General features: G+C 39.6%; 1 protein-coding gene across 1 annotated transcript in view; it reads left to right on the plus strand.

Moving 5' to 3' along the window:
- Positions 1 to 8,091, plus strand: part of LOC146369090 (uncharacterized) — a 50,426-nt gene extending 42,335 nt beyond the window's left edge. Inside the window, exon 2 of the mRNA XM_084910642.1 lies at positions 7,941 to 8,091. Within this exon, the coding sequence (XP_084766768.1) occupies positions 7,941 to 8,091 (151 nt within the window). The remainder of the gene's footprint in view (positions 1 to 7,940) is intronic.
- The last annotated feature ends 14,812 nt before the right edge of the window (positions 8,092 to 22,903 follow it).

A 22,903-nucleotide genomic window follows, 5' to 3' on the forward strand; every position in this document is an offset into this window, starting at 1 on the left:
AATCTAAGCCAAATGTAATGACTATGGAACAAATCAATCCATCCATCCATCCATCCTCTTCTTCTTATCCCTATTAGGGTGGCAGTTGCAAGACTTTGGTTTCCAAATGTAATATCAGTACTTTGCGAGCATAAATACTTTGTAAGTTTTAAACTTTTACTTCTTATTATGAAAATAAAAAAGTTGACTGAGACAACTTTTCTGCTGCCAAATCTCTTTTAGAAAAAATAAAAACATTACTGAAAATTGGATGAAAACTTGGGGGATTGCAATGATTTAGAAAGACATAATGTGGAAATTTAAACTAAAGTCTGATGTTATATTTTCCAGTGAGCAGGAACTCTTTAAGTTCAACTTTCAGAATGTTATGAAGGATCTTGTACAAACACCAGGTGGAACAGACTGGGTTGTCCTTAACCTTGACCTTTCTCTCTCCTTCCCAGGTAAAAATCCAAAAGGTTGCATGTGAAGCACTCCTATCCACAGTAAAACTTCTCCAAAGTGCATCTTTTTCTACATAATTGAGTTAGAGGGTGCCATCTCTTTTGAGAACAGGACATTAAGCTTCCCTCTTAGGGAACGGTGGGGAAAGTAAATCACCTTTAATTAGAATAAACCTTAAATTAAGATCTGCCCTTTCCCTCCCAGTCATTTGCATAGCTCCTCTCAATACAGCTCAGGCGGCACTGGCTGATAAGTGGGATTTGGCAGTGAGAGACGAAGAGAGTTGCTGGGGTTAGAGCCAAAAGTTTTCAACAGGTGATTGAAAAATGCTTAAGATCCTTTTTATTTTTATTACTGAGCCGGGCTTTATGGTTTCCACTACATATAACAGTGTGCAGTAAAGTCATAGCTGGAGACAAATGATGCTCTACACAGTCACAGGATTTTCAAGTGAATCTATTTATTCATCTGTTTAATTATTTACCAATATAATGAGACTTTGTGTTGAGACCTTGTATGTTTCCCCAACCTTAAAAGTTCAAATAAGACCCAAACAATTTTTATTACTTATTTACTTTCCTATTTGTGAGGCCAATAATTTCTACGACTACACCAGTTATAGCTGTATACTGTGGGCCATAAAGTGAGAAAGGTCCATGGACCATGTAAACCCCTAACCTCCAAAACAATCTATTCCATGCTCAAAATTTCAATTACTCTGTCAGGTTTTTTTATGATAGTCAACTATTATGTTAAAATATGAAGTATGTTTTGTACCTGCACCATGCATTTTTACAGACTGCCATCCAAAAAGACAAGTCAGCCAAGAAACTTGGATTTTAAATAAGTCTAAAAATGTCCTGAAAATGAAAGTAAACAGTGAAAATCAAACTTACAGGTAAAAGTAATACAAAAGACAACCTTCAAATATTAATCCTGTGCGAGATAAAAGCCGTAGGCTTTTGAAGATCCTTTCAATAATGCCACCATACTTCACAATATGCAATCAAACTGCACTGTGGTATCACATGGGAGATAAACCTCAATCTACTAGATGAAATTCCAGCATTTCACTAATGCCGCCGTCACCAATGCCACCGCTTAATGCTAACTAAAACAGTGGTCAGAGACTACAGGTGATAATATGGCGATCAACTGAGATAAATCAGCAAAACTGACAAATTTGTTGCAGTCTACATACACAGAAAGTCACATTACACAGAAAGTAATTTTAACTGAACCTCACAGATCTGAAGCAGACATTCATAGTGATGTGTTTGCTGCAGAACACCAATTTAACTGCAACATAGGCGCTCTGTAACCTTGCTTTTATAATATAAAAGCAAGGTTACAGAAAAACCAAAATAAAATGTGCTGGCAGCAAGGAAAGTGGAGTCACAGATGAGTGCAGACTAATTAACATGTTGGCAATCTGTTTGCGTTTACATATTAGACAGTATTTATTTGCAAATCTTTGCAAATCTCTGCAGTCAGTACAAGTTACCTTGGGAGGCAACCTGTGCACTTGCCCTGCGATCAAAAGTGATTGAGGGTGTTGCACACTCAAACTCTGGGTGACCAACTGCTTGGAATTGGAAAAAATTCAACACGGTCAACAGGCTACTACCGACTTTTCTAGTCACAAAGAGCTTGCTGTCGTATTTTCACTCGTATGCCGGAGCCATGGGGCTTTCTGTCTTTGTCTAAAATACACAAGTAGAAAGGAACTAGACATTCGTGTGATGGAGAAAATAAGCATGAAAATAAGGAGAACCCAAAATATTTTTCTCTTTGCTGTAAAACTGGGTTGCATTCAGTCACACTGAAAACTGCATTATAAATGCCTTCATCATGAACTACCTCACACTCTGAACCTCTTTGTCACTCTCTTTGTTTCTCAGGTGACAGAGGGAGGACTTAGTGTGTCAACAGTACAAATGAAGCTGGCCTCCTTTACTTCTTTAACTAAATGAGGAGAACCAGACGAGTTATCTTTATCTGAAAATGTTCCCTGGAAATTACTTTTGAAAATGTGATCTTTATAGGAATCTGGAATAAGCTTGGAGGATTTAGGTTTTTTAATGACAGCTGGCAGCTGTAGAGCTTTAACCTGCAACCTTTTGGTTGTTACGCCTGTAGAAATGAGAAAAGAAGAGATGAAATAAGGTGAGGACATAAAAGCAGTAAGAAAGGACAAACGAAGCAACGCGCACAAAGCCGAACAGAACAGAGGCACTGACTGAATCCCACTGGGGGAGATGTGAGAGGAGGTGTCCCAGTCTTCTCTCATTCAGAGGTGACAGTCAATCTGTCACCACCATAGAAGTCTGCAGGAGGATCAATGTCTGCTGAGGTGGCCAAACCAAAAGCTATCTGCATCCCCATTAGTATTCCTCCGTGGTGGGGCCACGGCCGTCCACAGCATCGGCCTCCTAGCGCAACTGGCAGCGTAGGTGCCATGTCGATAGATTGATAAGACAAGCTAGACACGGCCCTGGGAAGCCCGTGACTGGACAAGTGATTTAACCCCCTCTGGGATAAGCTTTTGAGATCAGACACACGCATCAGTCGAGCACTTTTTTATGCGTACACAGCACAGGCAAACGCACACAGCGACACACTCCAGCAAACGCGCACACATGACCGCACGTATCCGCACCCTGACTGTGAGCAGATATGGACACCTTACAAGGATGAATGGGCAGCACGCAAAGGACGGCAGGACAGCATAATAAAAGCCAGACGAGGCATTAATCCTCCTTGTGGGGTTCGCTGATGTTTGCAGCATTATGGCAGGCCACTAACATTTTTCACATCTCCACAATGTGTGTGTATGGGGTGGGTGGGAGGGGGACTTAAATTAAAGGGCCACGAGTAAGTGTAATGCTAAATCACTATGTGCCTGGCATGTTGTGTCATCATCATTATTATACTGTAGCTCTTAGGTAGTGGGTGTGTGTTCGAACCTGATACATGTGAAGCTATATGCAGGAGACTGTGAGGTTAGGTTACCAAAATGACTGGAATTGAGGATAACGCTATATTGACTAGCACTTCTGATGTGGAAAACATGAGCTTGCTAGGACTGCTAAACGTTAGCAATTAACATACTTTTTCTCTTCTGCTTGGTGAAAATTATACATTAAGTAAAATTCAATCCTTAGAACCATAGACTGTATATAAAAGATAGCTGTAGCCAGTCCCGTCCTGTTATTATCTTCTTATTATGACTGGACATAATTAATGAGTAAGTGAGGAAAACTGATAAGGTAGCGATTTTAAGAACAAGTGTAAGACTGTTCAGCTTTGTTGTCATTTCTAAACTTACTGGGGAAGTGTTTACTTAGGTCAAGGGAAGCTGGCGGTCATTTTCCTATAGATTTCTATACAACCAGACAAATTTCTACAGCCATGAGCTGTATATAAAATTTATTTGTGTAAAAATATGCTGTAAAAACATTTCATAAATATACAGTGGTCCCTCGCTATAACACGGTTCATATTTTGCGGCCCAGCTGCTTCGCAGATTTTTTTGGTGCAATTTTGCATGCTTTGTTTGTTTGTTTTTAAACAGCGCATTGTGTTCTGCGTCCTGATTGGCTGTACACCATTGTCAATCAATCTCGTGCCATGTCTCCTGTAGAGTACAGAATGCATTAAGACCGATACTAATATCTGACATTACAATATATTGCCCGATATCATCAACAATGACATAATAAAGCAAGTATAAAACATTGTTCCACTATGTAATGCACAGCTATCACTGTGCATTAGCTGATACTTTACATAAGAGAAGGCAATGAGAAGGAAACATAATCATCTAATTGTTCTGCAGTTTTTGAATTAATTATCAATTTATCATTCATTAATGATGTTTTCTATAATTTTTTATTGCTTTTTTAAAATAAGAGTAAGTTTATTTCCTAAAATGCTGCTGACATATTCCTCTAAATGTCTGACTAACATCCAGTGTATTTCTAAAAAGAGTTATTTTTATCCACTTAGGGAAACAAACAGGCACTGTTGACTGTTATTAAAGCAGCAAGAGAAAAGGACAGTAACTAAAAGCTAACCTTTGTGACTTAAACAGCGCCACAGGCAACAATACCTTTGTACAGTTTTTTTATTTGATTTTCTGGGCCAAGTCTGTCAGGCCGGTTAATAAAAAAACAAGTGAGCACTCCATTTTAAGAGTGGAGATGACCTTTAGAGAGCTCAGGCTACACTGAGGGGATTTCAAGCCACCAATTAGCACTCTCGTTTCTGCTCTAGTGCGATCTCGGGTCTCAGAGAGAGACACACATTCCATCAACAGCATCAGCATATAAAGCGGAGGACACGTACACTTTCGACTCGGGCAAAAACAAATGGATACAAAAGGGGATATTCAGGTAGATGTCACATTGCATTAAACTGTGTGGCAATGTACCAATACATACAGTAGACAACATAAGCGAGTGTACCCTTGTGCAATATCACTTCAATGTCATTCAACAGTACCAGCTTCCAATAATTGCATTACTTCTAAGTTGGACAATAGGGTATTAGTATGTATATAAAATAAAAAACTTACAGTTTAAGTAATTTGAAAATACAAGAGAGACTCAATGTAGCAAAAGCCAGTACACAATTCATTATTGAGAGTCTTTTGTTTTAATCTTTCCTCTTTCCACCTAATATGTTTGATGACAGACTAAATCCTCCCTGACACGAGTCACACCAGGCTTGTTGTCCATATCCAGGTCAAGTCCCCCCCCCTTTTTTTTTCTTTAGTAGCTCTTGTGTAATTTTGACAGTATGCTTTGGTTCACAATCACGTTGGAATATTTCTCGTCTGCTTGGCTTCTGGAAAATGGGAGTCATCTTGTCAGCAGGTATTTTAGTTCATGCCGCATCCAGCACATTTGGCTCACAGCTCTATTGTTCAGTGTAAGGACTTGAAACAAACCAGGTGGTCAGGCAGACTTTTCCAAACTTGGAGCTTATATGAAGAAAACAAATTTATCTTAATCAGCAATTTAAAGGAGTTTATTTTAATTTCTTTTAAAATTGTAATTATTTATTTATTTTTTGTCATCAAAATTAGTCCAGCATAACACACTGTATGTAACATGTATACTGTAAATACATAAACTTGCATATGTTTAAAATTAAAGGTTGAAGCCTACACCTTTATAATTTATTAATAATTTGGTGAATAATTTCTCTGTCCAGCATCTTCAGAATTACAATTAAATGAATAAAAATGTTAAAATAAAATGCATGTAAAGAAAAAAATACTAATTGTCAACCTTTTATTTTAAATATATGCCAGTATTCCTTATCTTCCATTAAATGTGATTCTATCAGGGCTGGCGGTCATTACTTACGGTGTAATCTCATCCCACAGATGCTGGAGAATCTGGATTTTTTTATTTTATTTATTATTATTATTATTATGCTGAGTTTCTCATCTCAGGCTGATAGTTCAGCTGCTCCTCGTCTTTCACCTGTTTTCTTCTTTTTCTCAGAGTCTGTTTGTCTTTTTCATCCCAACTTTGATGTCTAAACTTTTTTTTTTCCCTTGAGTGTCTCAGAGGAAACGATATTCCGAAAGTCAGTCAGAGCAAGAGCTAGAGCTATGATTTTTGTTTCTCTCTTGCTTTCCTAACCTGGAGGTAAATGTGTTTCCTCGTGTAGAGTAATGGGGCTTTTGCAGCGTAAAAACTGTATGCAGATTGTGCACGTCTTTTAGTTCAGGATAATTCTGATTTAGTAATGCAGACTGGTAGGAACAAAATATGTGCTAGCGTGCACGTTTCATCAATCCGACAGTAGTTTGTGTACACACTTATTTCTTCCACAGGGTAAGAATGTTTCCATGCACATATTGTTAGTAACTAATAATTGTTCTGTTGCATGAATGTTTGGGCCAAGCTTTAGCTCACAGCCACATGTTTGACTCTAAAATACACAGAGAAGTTAATAACTAACTCAATGACTGTAAGGTGCCCAGCTGCAAAATAAGCCCAAATCATCACCACGCCGCCACCATGCTTGACAGTGCGTAGGTGTTTGTGCTAATATGCTGTGTTTGGTTTTTGCCAAATGTGGTGCTGTGGTGCATTATTGCCAAACATCTCCACTTTGGCTTTATGTGTTCAAAGCACATTGTTCCAGAGGTCTTGTAGTTTGTTCACAAGTTTGCATGGATCTAAGCTGTGCACCCATGTTTTATTTATAGGGAAACACTTCATAAAAAGCCATACTTGATACTTGTTTTTTCTAATTGTACTGTCATGAACTTGAGGTTTAAAACACTAGCTGAGACAGTACACTCTGAGATGTAGCTTTGGATGTTTTTGATTAAAAAAAAAATTTTTTTTACCTACCATCTAAACTCCTCTGGAAGTGGTAAAAGTGCAGTTCGTTTCCTTTACAGGGCTGCACAAAAAGTTTCTTTTTAACATGACTGGGAAAAAAATATGCTTCACTATGGTGTAAAGCTAGTAACAAAGAACTGCACGAAGCCAACAAGAAGTAAGTCTCCAAGTTGATCTTAGAGAAAAATGACAATACAAAAAATTCAAACATGCACTTTGAGGATTATGCCCCAGTAAGCACATGAACAACATGGTCAAGGGCAAGCATAATAATGAATTGATTGTCCTCTGAGAGTGTCATAATGAATGTGAATCAGACTATGCAGAGTGCATTTAACAATCAATATCAGTATGAATTGCCACCACCATCCAAGTGATTGATTATATTCATTTCTATTTAAGCATAATGCAAGGTTAGGTCAATTTGGAATTTCTTCTGTGACTTCAGAGGTAAAACAAGCAAGAAAACTACTTTTTAAAAATGCCTCCACTGTTTTCTTGTATTTAAGAAAATGGGAAAATGAGGAGAAGAAAATTCTTTAAAATTAATTTCCAAAGAGTTGTCAATACTCCTGAAGTGTGGCACATGCGGCGCCTAGCTATGGTGCTGCATTAAGCTTTCATGAAAGTGAAAGTTAATTAGATATGATGACTGAACTCCCGGGATCGTAATTAGCTGAACTGCGTGACTGCTCTCCTGTAATTAAATGTCATTTTCTCTCAGTTCACTGAGCCTGAAAAAAGAAGAAGAGGAGGAACGAGAAGAAGAAGAAGGCTACTGCAGAAAATGTCAGTTACAACAGAATCACCTATGCCCTGTGGCCCGATCCCGGACATTTCTGGAACGCGGGCAAGTCGGGATGACAAAAAGTGCTTTTAAGCTTGTTGTCAGTATCTCACAGTAAACCAATAAAAAATGAGCCTCTGCTAGGTGGTCTCTCTCGCTCTCGCCTAGTTTCATGGCTCACTTTGACATTTGAATTGTGTTTTCAGGGGTACACTGCAGGTACTCAGAGGTCCCAAATGAGTGTAAACACTCAAGGTTAAAGTGTGAAGGTGAGAAAGGAGAAGAGGTCGCATCTGCAGGTGAGAATGAAATGCCAGATTCCTATTACGGTTCCGCCCTGGCAGGTGTCATATGCGGATAAACCCCGGACAAGAAAAGGGTGCAGAGAGGGAGGCGAGCGAAGAAGGGAATGGAGCCGGTCCTACAGAGTACACGGCAGGCCCCTCGTCGTGTGTTAGAGGAGAGGAGTCACATCCGCAGGTACCAAAGTATTGACTGACATCAGAGGACACACTGTAAGGACAATCACAACAACAGCAAGCGCGACCTAAACAACAGGGCTCGTCTACATCATATGCAAGTACAGTGCCACACACTGTTTTTGTACCCCACGATTTCTGCACTCAGAAGTGCAATTTTGTCTTTTTAAGATGCTCTGAAGACAAAACACATTTTATTGTGTGACCTCCTAACCTTCCTTTTAGAAACAAGTTATTTCGCCAAATCCTTGAATTTGATCTACGGCACAAGAGAGTTAAATTGTATATGGTTTGAACGTGAAGTAATAATGTCATTTTTCTGTATATCTGTTTCCAAGTGCATTTGGGTGCGTCTCCGAGGACACATTCATGAACACACATGAATGCATGGCTGGTGGCTGTCATTGGCAGGAACACCCACAGGCTATATTTTCTATAATAATCCCTCATTTTACTGTCTATATAGTGCGCTCTCTTTGATGAGATATCATCGACACTGAACGAGACAGTGTGAGTAGGGAACCTAATTACCTCTGCCCGATGGATAGAAAATGATCACTGTGAATGTAATAAGGCTGTTTGCCTGAGAAAACGACTTGGGACTCCCTGTCGCGTTTCGAATTAGAAAAACGACAGGTTAAAAACCCACCTGTGTCTTTAACTCAGACACTAATGTGGAGTCAGTGCACTTCTCAACTTTGCTCTGTTGCTATCTGTAAAATTGTCTGTATCGGTCACGGGCCTGGACCCGCCACAACACTGGTTTGCTTTGATGAAGTTTTGTCCCCTTAAACTTTTTTTCCCCCAACTTCTCGTCTACTTGAGCAGTGATCATTTGATTGTCATAAGCCCATATAACAACTATTATTGACTAGGACTGGGTTGGTGGCGGATTGCCTGTTGGGACCACTGGTCTGTTTCTCAGAAGCTTGGACACTATGAACAATCACCTTGAATAAAGATGATATGGTAATGACAAGCAGGGTTGAGTTGCTAGAGCCCTTAATAAGCATGAGTCTCCTGCTCTCACCACCATGCTGATCATACTTGTGCAAACACCACAAAGCATGAAACGTCTGCCCACTACTCCACCACTAACACTTAAAATGACAGAAGAAAAGAGGAAGATCCAAATATGGTCAAAAGTCAAAAACACCGGTGAAAACACAGTGTTTTTGCTTATTCTCGTTTTCAGTGAAAGTGATTGTGTGAGGTTTTTTTTTTTAAATGTATTTGCTTAATAGCTTAGTAACACTGGGGTAGGACAGCAACTTCCTTGCAACTTGGATGGGCGATTACTTAATAACTGCTTTAGTTTTTTATTTTTCATTTATTTTTTTTGCTGTCAGAGGCTAATTGCAAGTAGTTGCAGCGGCCAGCTAGTTGTCTAAAGGTTGGGGATGCAACACCCTAAAAACTCTGGGTGACCACCTCACATCACAAGGCGATTGCACAAGTTTACCTGAGGTTACAATTACTGTCTAACTGCAATCACTCTGCTAAATTGACAAAGGTTTGCAAACAATTGCCGTCTAATTTATAAAAGCAGACAGATTGCCAATATGTTGCAATCAATAGGAGTCAGTCTGTGCTGATGACTGCAATTTGTCTGCGATGTATCTCTTTGCAGTAGGGGACTTGCTAGCTGGTTGTATTCTGCTTCTGCTACTATATAAAAGCAAGGTTGCTGAGCCCTTTGTCATTTTTTAGTTAAATTGCATCTATGTCGCTATTTCTGGAGAAATTGCTAGTCAATAATCTGTGAATGTAAGTACTTAAAGTGAATTTCTGCTTAATGCAAATTTGTGTGCACATAACATAGCATCATCGATTGGCAGTTTTCAGTTAACGGCCATATTATCACAAACAAATTGCACGTAAATGCCAACATGACTCCATACACTTGCAACTGATAACAGACTGACTCTATTTTACTGCCATTTCATTGGTGTCTTGATGCACCAAAGTCGCTTTTGAAGATGGCAACAGACTGTGAGTGGCTGCTGACTGACTGACTCGTCTTTGAGGCAACCATTTGAAAGGCAACAAGATCCCATGATGATTGCAGACGGTTGCAGTCATTTTGGTGATGCCATGGTCTCCATCCCACTGTTCTGTGAGTCACCAGCAGATATTCAGGACACATCATCAGTTGTGTTGCTCAGTATCATCCAGCGTTTTGGCTTTTTTACTCAGAAAACAAGTATGGCTTGTATAGAAGAGCTCTTCTCTCTAATATCAAACAATAGGACAAGATGGTAATAATTATGAACGCTGAAGGTCCTCTCCACAAGATTACTGTTCTATGAGTTGCCAGCACATGCTTAGAACATCTCAATATTACACTACATGCTAAGATTAATGTTAATATTAGTGAGTTTTTGCTTGAAGACGAACAAATATTTTAGGCTATATATTGAAAACTCAGTATTTATGAGTTCCAGTCATAAATAATCGTTGTATGGTACAGATGAGAGTTGTGATATTTAAAAATGTATTACTTATGTGATAATTGGGCCTGGCACCATGTGTCCATCCTCCCCTGCCCCCCTCAGTAAGTTAAAGGTTTAAGAAAAAGCTAAATACATAAAAAAAAAACATACATGGGTTAATCTAATTATTAATTTTCATCGTTTCATTCCTGGGCTTGGCATTATAAACCAAATTCATGTCTCTGTATTTTTACGCAATATGCAATATAAGCTGGCGTGACATGTTCAGTTCAGTGTTGTGTGCAATGATCATGTTAAATTAATGGGAGATATTTTATACTTAGGCCTGGAAATATTCTGACAGTGACACACTTTTCATAGTTTTGGCTCTGCACGGCGTGTCATTAGATTTGAAACGAAATAATTAAGATGCAATTCATTTCAAGCAGCATGTTTGTAATGCCTTTACCACCAAAGCTTGACAAGTGTGCTGTGGCAATTTGGCAAAATCGTGTCCGTACTGATGCACACCAATGTCCATCACATTCCGATTTAGCCACCCAAGCTGGACGGGATCCAGTGATGCTGCGTGATACGAGCCAGTGTGTGAGCGTGTATGTGTAGGTGAGTGTTATTGATCAATGTATGTGTCTATGACACCTTTTAATTATTGTCAGTTACTTTCCAATGTTACATATCTTCAATACAAACACACCAACATGTAATTTGTGTGTTAATACAAATGCCCTTGCACACTGTCCTCACAAAAATTGAGATTTAATGCAATCTAGTTGTTCTCGTTTTCATTTTTGCTGATAATTGAGTCAAAATGTGTTAAAAACAGCAGCAGTTCTGTAAAGATCAGCTACACTTATATTTAAAGTGACTGCAGAATAGAGTAGATCACAGCGTCCATTGCCCAACCTTTGTTAAAACCCTCACTAACTATAATGGTACCAATAAAACTGTCAGATTAATTGTTTGGTTCTTGAAGCTTGAGTGCATTTAATTGATTTATACTTAGACACCAGTATTACAAAATAAAACATATATCTATTAGCTAATTGCTTAACTCCACATGATTATATTTGGAATTATGCCATTTATAATTTGTTTGATGACCCATTATCCACATGAAACAGAGCCCACCCTCTGCTCTTCTATAAACACAGCCAGACTCGGGCCTCCAAATTCAAACCAATATTTTTCTAACTTTTAGTTGTCATTAATAAAAATCTCTTTTCCCCTCGTCTGTTCAACAATTTCCCTCCCACAATCACCATTATCTCAAATCATTTCACCATTTCTTATTCCATCTTTATTTTGTCCTCATCTTCTCCTCCATCACCATCTGTTGAGGGGTGGAGGTTCCTGCATGCTGTCTGTGTAGGGGTAAAAAAAAATCACTTTGCTGAGGCAAGTCAACCATCAATCTTCCTCTCTGCCATTTCTTCACTATCACCTCCTCAGTGTCTGCTCTCTATCTTTGTCTGTCCATCTCCCCCCTCCTCCCTTTAATACCAAGCAGTCAAGGCTGGACATGTGTGATGGCCCTTCTTACTCCTGGGTGTCATCCAGCCAGACCAATAACCCTCCTCTTAGCCCTCTCCTTATTACTCTTCTGTCTAGATATGATCTCCAGGAGGCTTCAAGCCATTGTACGTCTCTCGCTCTCTGTCCTTCGATGACCGTCTTTATAAAAAGGATCCGGATAGGAGGTGGCTTAGCTAAAGCCACAGTAGAAATCCTCAACTGATGGTTTCATAAGGGAGAGAAAGGCTATCCTAACTTAGCTGCCACTTCATGCCTAATGTCCCTAAACCCATTTTTCAGACAAGACTTTCACTGTAGCCCAGATGATGTTGGTTTAACTGTAAGCCAATCAATAATTATGCTGCTTTTTAACTCGTTCGACAGAAACCGATTCAAGATCCATAAGATAAAATTGTGGATTAGGTATAAACCTTGTTAAACACTTAGGGGTCTGAAGGAGGGAGACTGAGGTTATGGCCTCCCATTCAGTGGCTAATGTCCATGTATAGAGCCTGGGGATCACAGAGGGGTTTTAACCTACCCTGTCAGTCTAAATTAATGAGGTAATTAAGGGCTCAGGTGGAATTAGTAGTAGACACCTTAAGTGCCCTCAGGCAGCCAGATAGGCTGGTAGGATATAAAGCTACAGTGTACATGTTGCTAGAGGACAGGCAGCATCACAAAAGGCTGCGGTGACAAAAGAGGGGTCACTAGATAACCGTTGTTTAGTAGGACGTGGGGTAGTCTGCATCGAGTTCTTTTAATTACAGTTAGTTTGGTCATCACAGTTTCATTCCCACTTCAGATCTGTGGTAATCAGGTGAGCATAAGGGGAATTTAGGAGGTTCTGTTAGGAGGTTTAATGTGATTATATTACATGGACTTGCTGCAGTCATAAAATCACCCAATTTAAAGCATCCATAAAAGACTCCCCATGGAATAATATTTAGATGATAGAGCCTTAATACCTCCGCGGCTCTGCTGCTCTTCTGTCCTGCTTGGGTGTATTTTTCTCACACATTCAAAACTAGAAAAAAATGCAGTCAAAGCCAAAGTCTTTGAGGAGAAATGTTGAGATTTCACTCCTAAAAATAAGCGCCTGCGGATACAGACATTACCTTTGTTTCCACAACAGATGAGCCACCGGACCGTGTTTACAGCACAGCCAGTCAAATTCTCTTTGGTTAGTCGAGCATGCCATGTTATATGCAGATTGTGGAGTTTACCACACAAAGAATTCCCTTGGTGTGAAGCAGCTCTTCCATCAGAAACTTCTCAGTGTCTGCTTCTCCTTCTTTCATTAGTCATAAATTAATCCACTAAATAATGCAAATGTTGTTGGTTTTTTTTTTTTATTGTTTTGATAAACTAGCACTAACTGCAGTGGCAAATGCTGCACATTGCATTTCCTGTGACTGTTTCACAATAAAAGTGATTTGCCAACTACGTGTATGGCATCAGTGCAAATAGGTATAGGCAAAGTGTTAGCTACGGCGGCCCTGAAAGGTCAATTGTAATGTAAGAAAACACCAGCAAAAACAAAAAAGCTGGAAAAGCAATAGTTAGCATAGTTCTACATATCTACAATATTTAGGGTTCTACATGCCAGTGGCGTAAAAGTATAAACCTGAATGAGTATAGATCACATGTATAGACCTCAGGTTTCTTGGCTTTTCGACCTTTTCCTTTGAAAATTCGCACTCACCATACTGAGCTAGATGTGAAAAAAAGTCCATTCCTGAGCCATGTGTGTACAGCAAAGGGGTAAAATTGTAATAGATGCTTTACTTTAGCCATGCCATAAATGCAGTAGAATTGAAATGTACAAAACCATACATAGTTTATTTCTTTTTTTTAAGTTGGGTCATACTCCTCTGTAAACACGGAGAAGCTCTGTGATCATCTGTTTACAACTACATGCCAATAGCGGATGCTGTTCTGTAGAAGCAAAGGCAAATGCATTTAATTCCTTTTTTGGCAATAATTTGATCTTTATTTCTGACTTTATAAGAGACTAAAGCGACCTCTATTCTAGACTTTGGTGTTTCAGCCACATTTGCTGAGTACTTCTGAGTTATGAGAAAATCTGTCTAAGTCCTCTTCCCTATGATATGTCTACCTTAATACAAGAATATTGCTTTCATCTTGGTTCACCCTGGACTATTTCATGGAGAAAATGGATGGTCCTAAAATTGTGGACAACTTTTGTGTGGATACATTTTATGAGTTTATACCTTTTTGACTTTTGGGCACTCCCAGGGTCCTCGAGGGTGTTTCAGTATTCAAACTCTCACTTGAACTCACACTAGTAAAACTGGACACTCTGTTGTTTCCAAGAAATGAGATATGGGATGAGGCATTACTGTTTGTAGTGATATAGGTTAATGTCACATTAAATGGTAAAGACACATTATTTATTCTGTAATTGCTGTGCCAGTTTTTGATTTTCTCTCACTACACTATCCTTTGTGCTAGAGTGTGGAGTGATGAGAGAAACTCTCCCTCTACAGTAGCTCCAAGTCAGCTGAGTCTCCTGCAGCATGCAGACACACAAACGCATCAATACTCCAGCAGTATTTTGAAAGTATACTTTAGCCCCATGTTTATGTATACTATGTTACAATTCCATATTTGGCCATGGTCACAAAGCAATCAGACTGTATGTCAGATATGTGAATCTTACAGTACCTCACTGAACATGGGAGGTGCTGGTCTACAGCAGAGTGATTGATGTTTGAAGAGAGCTAATTGGTTAAGAATGTACTGCAAGGTAACACAACATTTTGTGTTAATAGAATCTTAAAAGGGAAAAATGTAACTGTTACAGTTAGGTACAGAGAAGTTTAAGAAGCGAAACGAATTTCATGAATTTGTTTCTTCCCATAATCCAAAGACATGCAGTTAGTAGGGTTAGGTTAATTGGTGAATCTAAATTGCCCATAGGTTTGAATGTGAGTGAGAATGGTTGTCTGTCATAACATAAAGTGTACTTTAAAGTGTATGAGCCCTGTGACAGATTGGAGCCTATCTCAGCTACCACAGGTCACCAATGTGTCATGCATTTTATGACTGAGTACAAAAAAATAAAATAAAAGAAAGAGAGTGGATATCCTTGTGGTCCTCTCTGGATCACAGTTCTGGCTCTAAACACTGCAGCTTCCACCCAGCTGCTCTTCAAAACTTCAGGAACAAATAAACCAATCAGGAAAAAGAAGTTGGATCAAAGAGAGGATGGTCCTAAAGAAAATAAAGCAGCTTCTTTCAAACAGAGCTGGACTTGAGGAGCTGCACCTAGTCGTGCTGTAAGGAAAAACAGTGTTATTCTGAAACAGGAATCATGCTACAATACTGGTGGTCCAAGAATAAAAATATGGATTTGGAAATCAGCATAAAAGATCATTTGTGCTTAAATGTTTTAAACACATTCATTGTAGACTTTCACTAATCTATGAATTGAATCATAGATTCAAAACAAGAAAACTAAAGGATGAAAATAAGTTCGATCATTGTCAGGAAATGCAATTTTGTGGTGTGCTGCTGACCGGTGTACATAATAATGCTGTGCTTTAAACAGCTGCATATAAGAAGGTTCTTCCTCTTTTTTTTCTTATTACAAAATATGTTTTGTAACACTGATAGTTTGAACATTTTTAACATTTAAGGAAAACAAGGGGCAAATTTGACTGGATTAATGTGTTTACCACTGTCTGTCTAGTGTCCATAAGTGTCTTCTATACCTCCAAAATGTTAGTAAGTGTTGTTAAATTACATACAGATGTTATTTTCAGAGAAGTTTTAACCAAAACAAGAAGATCTACTCTACTCCATCTCAAAGGAGCTCTACTGGATTCAAATCTGGTGACTGTGAACTCCTTGTCACGTTCTAGAAACCAGTTTGAGATGATCTGAGCTTTGTGACATGATGCGTTACTCTGCTGGAAGTCAATGGGTGCACTGTGATAATAAAGGGGTGTCCATGGTCAGCAACAAAGCTTACACACAGATAGGTTGTGGGATTTAAAGAATAGTCTTAAGACCATGAAAAACAAAGGCAACTGCACTTATTTAAGTTTGTGAATACATTTCACCTCTCATCCGAGAGACTTCCTCAGTACTTTAGTGGATATCTGGATATAAGAACTTTAATGTAATTGTTTCTGCAATGAAAAACGCCCATGGTGCATAATGCTACATAATGCTACATAAAGTCAGTATTTAAATATAGACAGCTCTAGGCAGAATCTCTTGTGAGAGCTTCAAATGCAGTGCAATATGTTTATCATCAAACATTACCATAACCTCAGGCTACAAGGCTACAGTGTGGATCAGCAAAGTCAACGGATCATAAACCATCTAAGATGCATTATGAAAGTTATTTAATTTATTTTTTTTTAAGCAAGTGTGTACTTTTAAATACTTTTTAAATACTTTTTAAATAAAATGCATCTCTAGCACAAGCACTAGATATACAGGGAGTGCAGAATTATTAGGCAAGTTGTATTTTTGAGGAATAATTTTATTATTGAACAACAACCATGTTCTCAATGAACCCAAAAAACTCATTAATATCAAAGCTGAATGTTTTTGGAAGTAGTTTTTAGTTTGTTTTTAGTTTTAGCTATTTTAGGGGGATATCTGTGTGTGCAGGTGACTATTACTGTGCATAATTATTAGGCAACTCAACAAAAAACAAATATATACCCATTTCAATTATTTATTTTTACCAGTGAAACCAATATAACATCTCCACATTCACAAATATATATTTCTGACATTCAAAAACAAAACAAAAACAAATCAGCGACCAATATAGCCACCTTTCTTTGCAAGGACACTCAAAAGCCTGCCATCCATGGATTCTGTCAGTGTTTTGATCTGTTCACCATCAACGTTGCGTGCAGCAGCAACCACAGCCTCCCAGACACTGTTCAGAGAGGTGTACTGTTTTCCCTCCTTGTAAATCTCACATTTGATGATGGACCACAGTTCTCAATGGGGTTCAGATCAGGTGAACAAGGTGGCCATGTCATTAGTTTTTCTTCTTTTATACCCTTTCTTGCCAGCCACGCTGTGGAGTACTTGGACGCATGTGATGGAGCATTGTCCTGCATGAAAATCATGTTTTTCTTGAAGGATGCAGACTTCTTCCTGTACCACTGCTTGAAGAAGGTGTCTTCAAGAAACTGGCAGTAGGACTGGGAGTTGAGCTTGACTCCATCCTCAACCCGAAAAGGCCCCACAAGCTCATCTTTGATGATACCAGCCCAAACCAGTACTCCACCTCCACCTTGCTGGCGTCTGAGTCGGACTGGAGCTCTCTGCCCTTTACCAATCCAGCCACGGGCCCATCCATCTGGCCCATCAAGACTCACTCTCATGTCATCAGTCCATAAAACCTTAGAAAAATCAGTCTTGAGATATTTCTTGGCCCAGTCTTGACGTTTCAGCTTGTGTGTCTTGTTCAGTGGTGGTCGTCTTTCAGCCTTTCTTACCTTGGCCATGTCTCTGAGTATTGCACACCTTGTGCTTTTGGGCACTCCAGTGATGTTGCAGCTCTGAAATATGGCCAAACTGGTGGCAAGTGGCATCTTGGCAGCTGCACGCTTGACTTTTCTCAGTTCATGGGCAGTTATTTTGCACCTTGGTTTTTCCACACGCTTCTTGCGACCCTGTTGACTATTCAATTTCAATTCAATTTTATTTATATAGCACCAAATCACAACAAAAGTCGCCTCAAGGCGCTTCATAGATACAGAGAAAAACCCAACAATCATATGACCCCCTATGAGCAAGCACTTTGGCGACAGTGGGAAGGAAAAACTCCCTTTTAACAGGAAGAAACCTCCGGCAGAACCAGGCTCAGGGAGGGGCGGCCATCTGCTGCGACCGGTTGGGGTGAGAGAAGGAAGACAGGATAAAAGACATGCTGTGGAAGAGAGACAGAGGTTAATAACAGATATGATTCAATGCAGAGAGGTCTATTAATACATAGTGAGTGAGAAAGGTGACTGGAAAGGAAAAACTCAATGCATCTTGGGAATCCCCCGGCAGCCTACGTCTATTGCAGCATAACTAAGGGAGGATTCAGGGTCACCTGGTCCAGCCCTAACTATATGCTTTAGCAAAAAGGAAAGTTTTAAGCCTAATCTTGAAAGTAGAGATAGTTTCTGTCTCCCGAATCCAAACTGGAAGCTGGTTCCACAGAAGAGGGGCCTGAAAACTGAAGGCTCTGCCTCCCATTCTACTTTTAAATACTCTAGGAACAACAAGTAGGCCTGCAGAGCGAGAGCGAAGTGCTCTAATAGGGTGATATGGTACTACAAGGTCATTAAGATAAGATGGGGCCTGATTATTTAAGACCTTGTATGTGAGGAGCAGGATTTTGAATTCAATTCTGGATTTAACAGGAAGCCAATGAAGGGAAGCCAAAACAGGAGAAATATGCTCTCTCCTTCTAGTCCCTGTCAGTACTCTTGCTGCAGCATTTTGGATTAGCTGAAGGCTTTTCAGTGAGTTTTTTGGACATCCTGATAATAATGAATTACAGTAGTCCAGCCTGGAAGTAATAAATGCATGAACTAGTTTTTCAGCGTCACTCTGAGACAGGATATTTCTAATTTTAGAGATGTTGCGCAAATGGAAGAAAGCAGTCTTACATATTTGTTTAATATGTGCGTTGAAGGACATGTCCTGGTCAAAAATGACTCCAAGGTTCCTCACAGCGTTACTGGAGGCCAAGGTAATGCCATCCAGAGTATGAATCTGGTTAGATACCATATTTCTAAGATTTTCAGGGCCGAGTACAATAACCTCAGTTTTATCTGAATTAAGAAGCAGAAAGTTAGCGGCCATCCAGGTCTTTATGTCTTTAAGACATTCCTGCAGTTTAATTAATTGGTGTGTGTTATCTGGCTTCATGGACAGATAGAGCTGGGTGTCATCTGCATAGCAGTGAAAATGTATGCTATGTCTTCTAATGATGCTGCCTAAGGGAAGCATGTATAATGTAAACAGAATTGGTCCTAGCACTGAACCCTGTGGAACTCCATAATTGACCTCAGTGTGTGAAGAGGACTCTCCATTTACATGCACAAATTGGAGTCTATTAGATAGATATGATACAAACCACTGCAGTGCAGTACCTGTAATACCTACAGCATGTTCTAATCGCTCTAATAGGATATTATGGTCGACAGTATCGAACGCTGCACTGAGGTCTAGCAGGACAAGCACAGAGATGAGTCCACTGTCAGAGGCCATAAGAAGATCATTTGTAACCTTCACTAAAGCTGTTTCTGTGCTGTGATGAGCTCTGAAACCTGACTGAAACTCTTCAAATAAACCATTCCTCTGCAGATGATCTGTTAGCTGTTTGACAACTACTCTTTCAAGGATTTTTGATATGAAAGGAAGGTTGGAGATTGGCCTATAATTAGCTAAGACTGCTGGGTCTAGAGATGGCTTTTTGAGTAAAGGTTTAACCACAGCCAGCTTGAAGGCCTGTGGTACATAGCCGATTATTAGAGATAGGTTGATCATATTTAAGATCGAAGAATTAATCAATGGCAGGACTTCTTTGAGCAGTTTTGTAGGAATGGGGTCTAAAAGACACGTTGATGGTTTGGAGGAAGTAATTATTGAAGTTAACTCAGAAAGATCAATTGGAGAAAAAGAGTCTAACTTAACATCAATGGTACTAAGAGTAGCTGTAGATAATATTACATCTGTGGGATGATTACTGGTAATTTTTTCTCTAATGATAAAAATTTTATTTGTGAAGAAGTTCATGAAGTCATTACTAGTTAACGTTAAAGGGATGGTTGGCTCAACAGAGCTCTGACTCTTTGTCAGCCTGGCTACAGTGCTGAAGAGAAACCTGGGGTTGTTCTTATTTTCTTCAATCAGTGATGAATAGTAAGATGTTCTGGCTTTGCGGAGGGCTTTCTTATAAAGCAGCAAACTATTTCTCCAGGCTAAATGATGATCCTCTAAATTTGTGACACGCCATTTCCTCTCCAGATTACGAGTCATCTGCTTTAGGGTACGTGTTTGAGAATTATACCACGGAGTCAGGTACTTCTGATTAGAGACCTTAGTTTTCACTGGAGCTACAGTATCCAGAGTCGTACGTAGTGAGGAGGTGAAATTATTAACAAGATAATCGACCTCTGTTGGGGTAGCGTTCAGATAGCTGCTCTGCTCTGTGTTGGTACAGGGCATTGAAGATGATAACAGTGGGTGGATTATATTCTTAAACTTAGTTACAGCGCTTTCAGAAAGACATCTACTTTGATAAAATCTACTCTCCACTGCTGTGTAATCAATTATTGTAAATGTAAATGTTATCAGGAAATGATCAGACAGGAGAGGGTTTTCAGGAAACACTGTTAAATGTTCAGTTTCTATGCCATATGTTAAAACAAGATCTAGAGTGTGATTAAAGTGGTGGGTGGGTTCTTTTACATTTTGAGAGAAGCCAATTGAGTCTAATAACAGACTAAATGCCATGTTGAGGCTGTCATTTTTAGCATCTACATGGATGTTAAAATCACCCACAATAATTATTTTATTTGAGCTCAGAACTAAATTAGATATAAAGTCTGAGAAATCAGACAGAAACTCTGTGTAAGGCCCAGGTGGACGATAGATGATAACAAGTAAGACTGGTTTCTGAGTTTCACAGCTGGGGTGGACAATGTTAAGCATCAGGCTTTCAAATGAATTAAAAGTCTGTCTTGGTCTTTCATTAATTAATAGGCTGGTGTGAAAAATTGCTGCCACACCGCCCCCTCGGCCTGTGCTTCGAGGTTTCTGGTAGTTAGAATGACTCGGGGGTGTTGATTCATTTAAACTAACATAATCATCCTGCTGCAACCAGGTTTCTGTAAGGCAGAGTAAATCAATTTGTTGATCAATTATTAAGTCATGTACTAACAGAGACTTGGAGGAGAGAGACCTAATATTTAATAATCCACATTTCACTGTTTTACTCTTTGGTTCAGATGTGGATACTGTATTGTTCTTTCTTTTTGATTGTTTATGTTTAAGTTGTTTGTTGCTGGTTTTTAGTTTGTTTTTTGTCTTTTTGGAAGCTGACACAGTCTCTATGGAGATGGGTTTTTGGGGGGGTAGCAGGAGGAGAGAAGCTGCAGAGAGGCGTGTAAGACTGCAACTCTGCTTCCTGGTCCCAACTCTGGATAGTCATATTTTGGGGGGTTTAATAAATTTGTCCATATTTCTAGAAATGAGAGCTGCTCCATCCAAAGTGGGATGGATGCCGTCTCTCCTAACAAGACCAGGTTTCCTCCAGAAGGTTTGCCAATTATCTATGAAGCCCACATCGTTTCTGGGACACCACTCAGACAGCCAGCAATTTAAGGAGAACATGCGGCTAAACATGTCACTCCTGGTCTGATTGGGGAGGGGACCAGAGAAAACTACAGAGTCCGACATTGTTTTAGCAAAGTTGCACATCGATTCAATATTGATTTTAGTGACCTCCGATTGGCGTAACCGGGTGTCATTACTGCCGACGTGAATTATGATTTTACTGAATTTACGTTTACCCTTAGCCAGCAGTTTTAAATTTCCTTCAATGTCGCCTGCTCTGGCCCCTGGAAGACAATTGACTATGGTTGCCGGTGTCTCTAGCTTCACATGTCTGAGAACAGAATCACCAATTACCAGAGTTTGACCCCCGGCGGGTGTGTCACCGAGTGGGGAAAAACGGTTAGACACATGAACGGGTTGGTGGTGTACCTGGGGCTTCTGTTTAGGACTATGCTTCCTCCTCACCGTGACCCAGCCGCCCTCTTTCCCCAGCTGCTTGGGGTCTGCCGGGGAACAGCTAGCGGGGCCTACGCTATCTTCGGCTGCACCAGCTACAGGGGCCTGGCTAGCTACGGGTGAATGAAGGGTGCGAAGCCGAGTCTCCAATTCAGTAATCCTGGCCTCCAGAGCTGCAAATATGCTACATTTGTTACAGATATCATTACTGCTAAAGGAGGCCGAGGAGTAACTAAACATCTGACACAATGAGCAAGAAAGTGCAGGAGGGACAGGTGAAGTAGCCATGGTGCTAACGAGTCGGCTACGAGCTAAGCTAAGCTAGCGAAACAGTACAGAGACAGTGAGTGAATACTTTGGCTATAAATTAGGTAGTGAGTACACAGAAAGTGTGCTTCGGATGAAGCACGTGAAGATTATACTATGAAAGAAGAATGTATTTAAAAGTTGTTAATTAAATTGCTAAGCAAATAAGCTACTCAGAAACACCACTGTGTTTGAGCAGGAACAGGAAGTGATACTCTACCGCAGAGCGAGCGAACTATTTTCAATGAAACGCTTGATTGTTCGATGATCACGCTTCAGAAGCTTTGCAATTTTGAGACTGCTGCATCCCTCTGCAAGATATCTCACTATTTTTGACTTTTCTGAGCCTGTCAAGTCCTTCTTTTGACCCATTTTGCCAAAGGAAAGGACGTTGCCTAATAATTATGCACACCTGATATACGGTGTTGATGTCATTAGACCACACCCCTTCTCATTACAGAGATGCACATCACCTAATATGCTTAATTGGTAGTAGGCTTTCGAGCCTATACAGCTTGGAGTAAAACAACATGCGTGAAGAGGATGATGTGAACAAAATACTCATTTGCCTAATAATTCTGCACTCCCTGTAGATCCCACTCTCTCCAGTAATGTCAGGTCATTTGATTTTTGTAGTGAGTTCAGTGATTTTGCCACTTGTCAATTCATTTCATTGTGCATACTGTAGTTCAGAAAACATTAATTAATGAAAAAGATAAAGCACAAAATGCCCTTTTAGAAAAAAAAAAAGTTATGATGAAATGTGGAAAA

Source organism: Perissodus microlepis, chromosome 17 (genome assembly GCF_051167445.1).
Source record: "Perissodus microlepis isolate ML-2025 ecotype Zambia chromosome 17, ASM5116744v1, whole genome shotgun sequence".
In the NCBI taxonomy this organism is placed as follows: Eukaryota; Metazoa; Chordata; class Actinopteri; order Cichliformes; family Cichlidae; genus Perissodus; species Perissodus microlepis.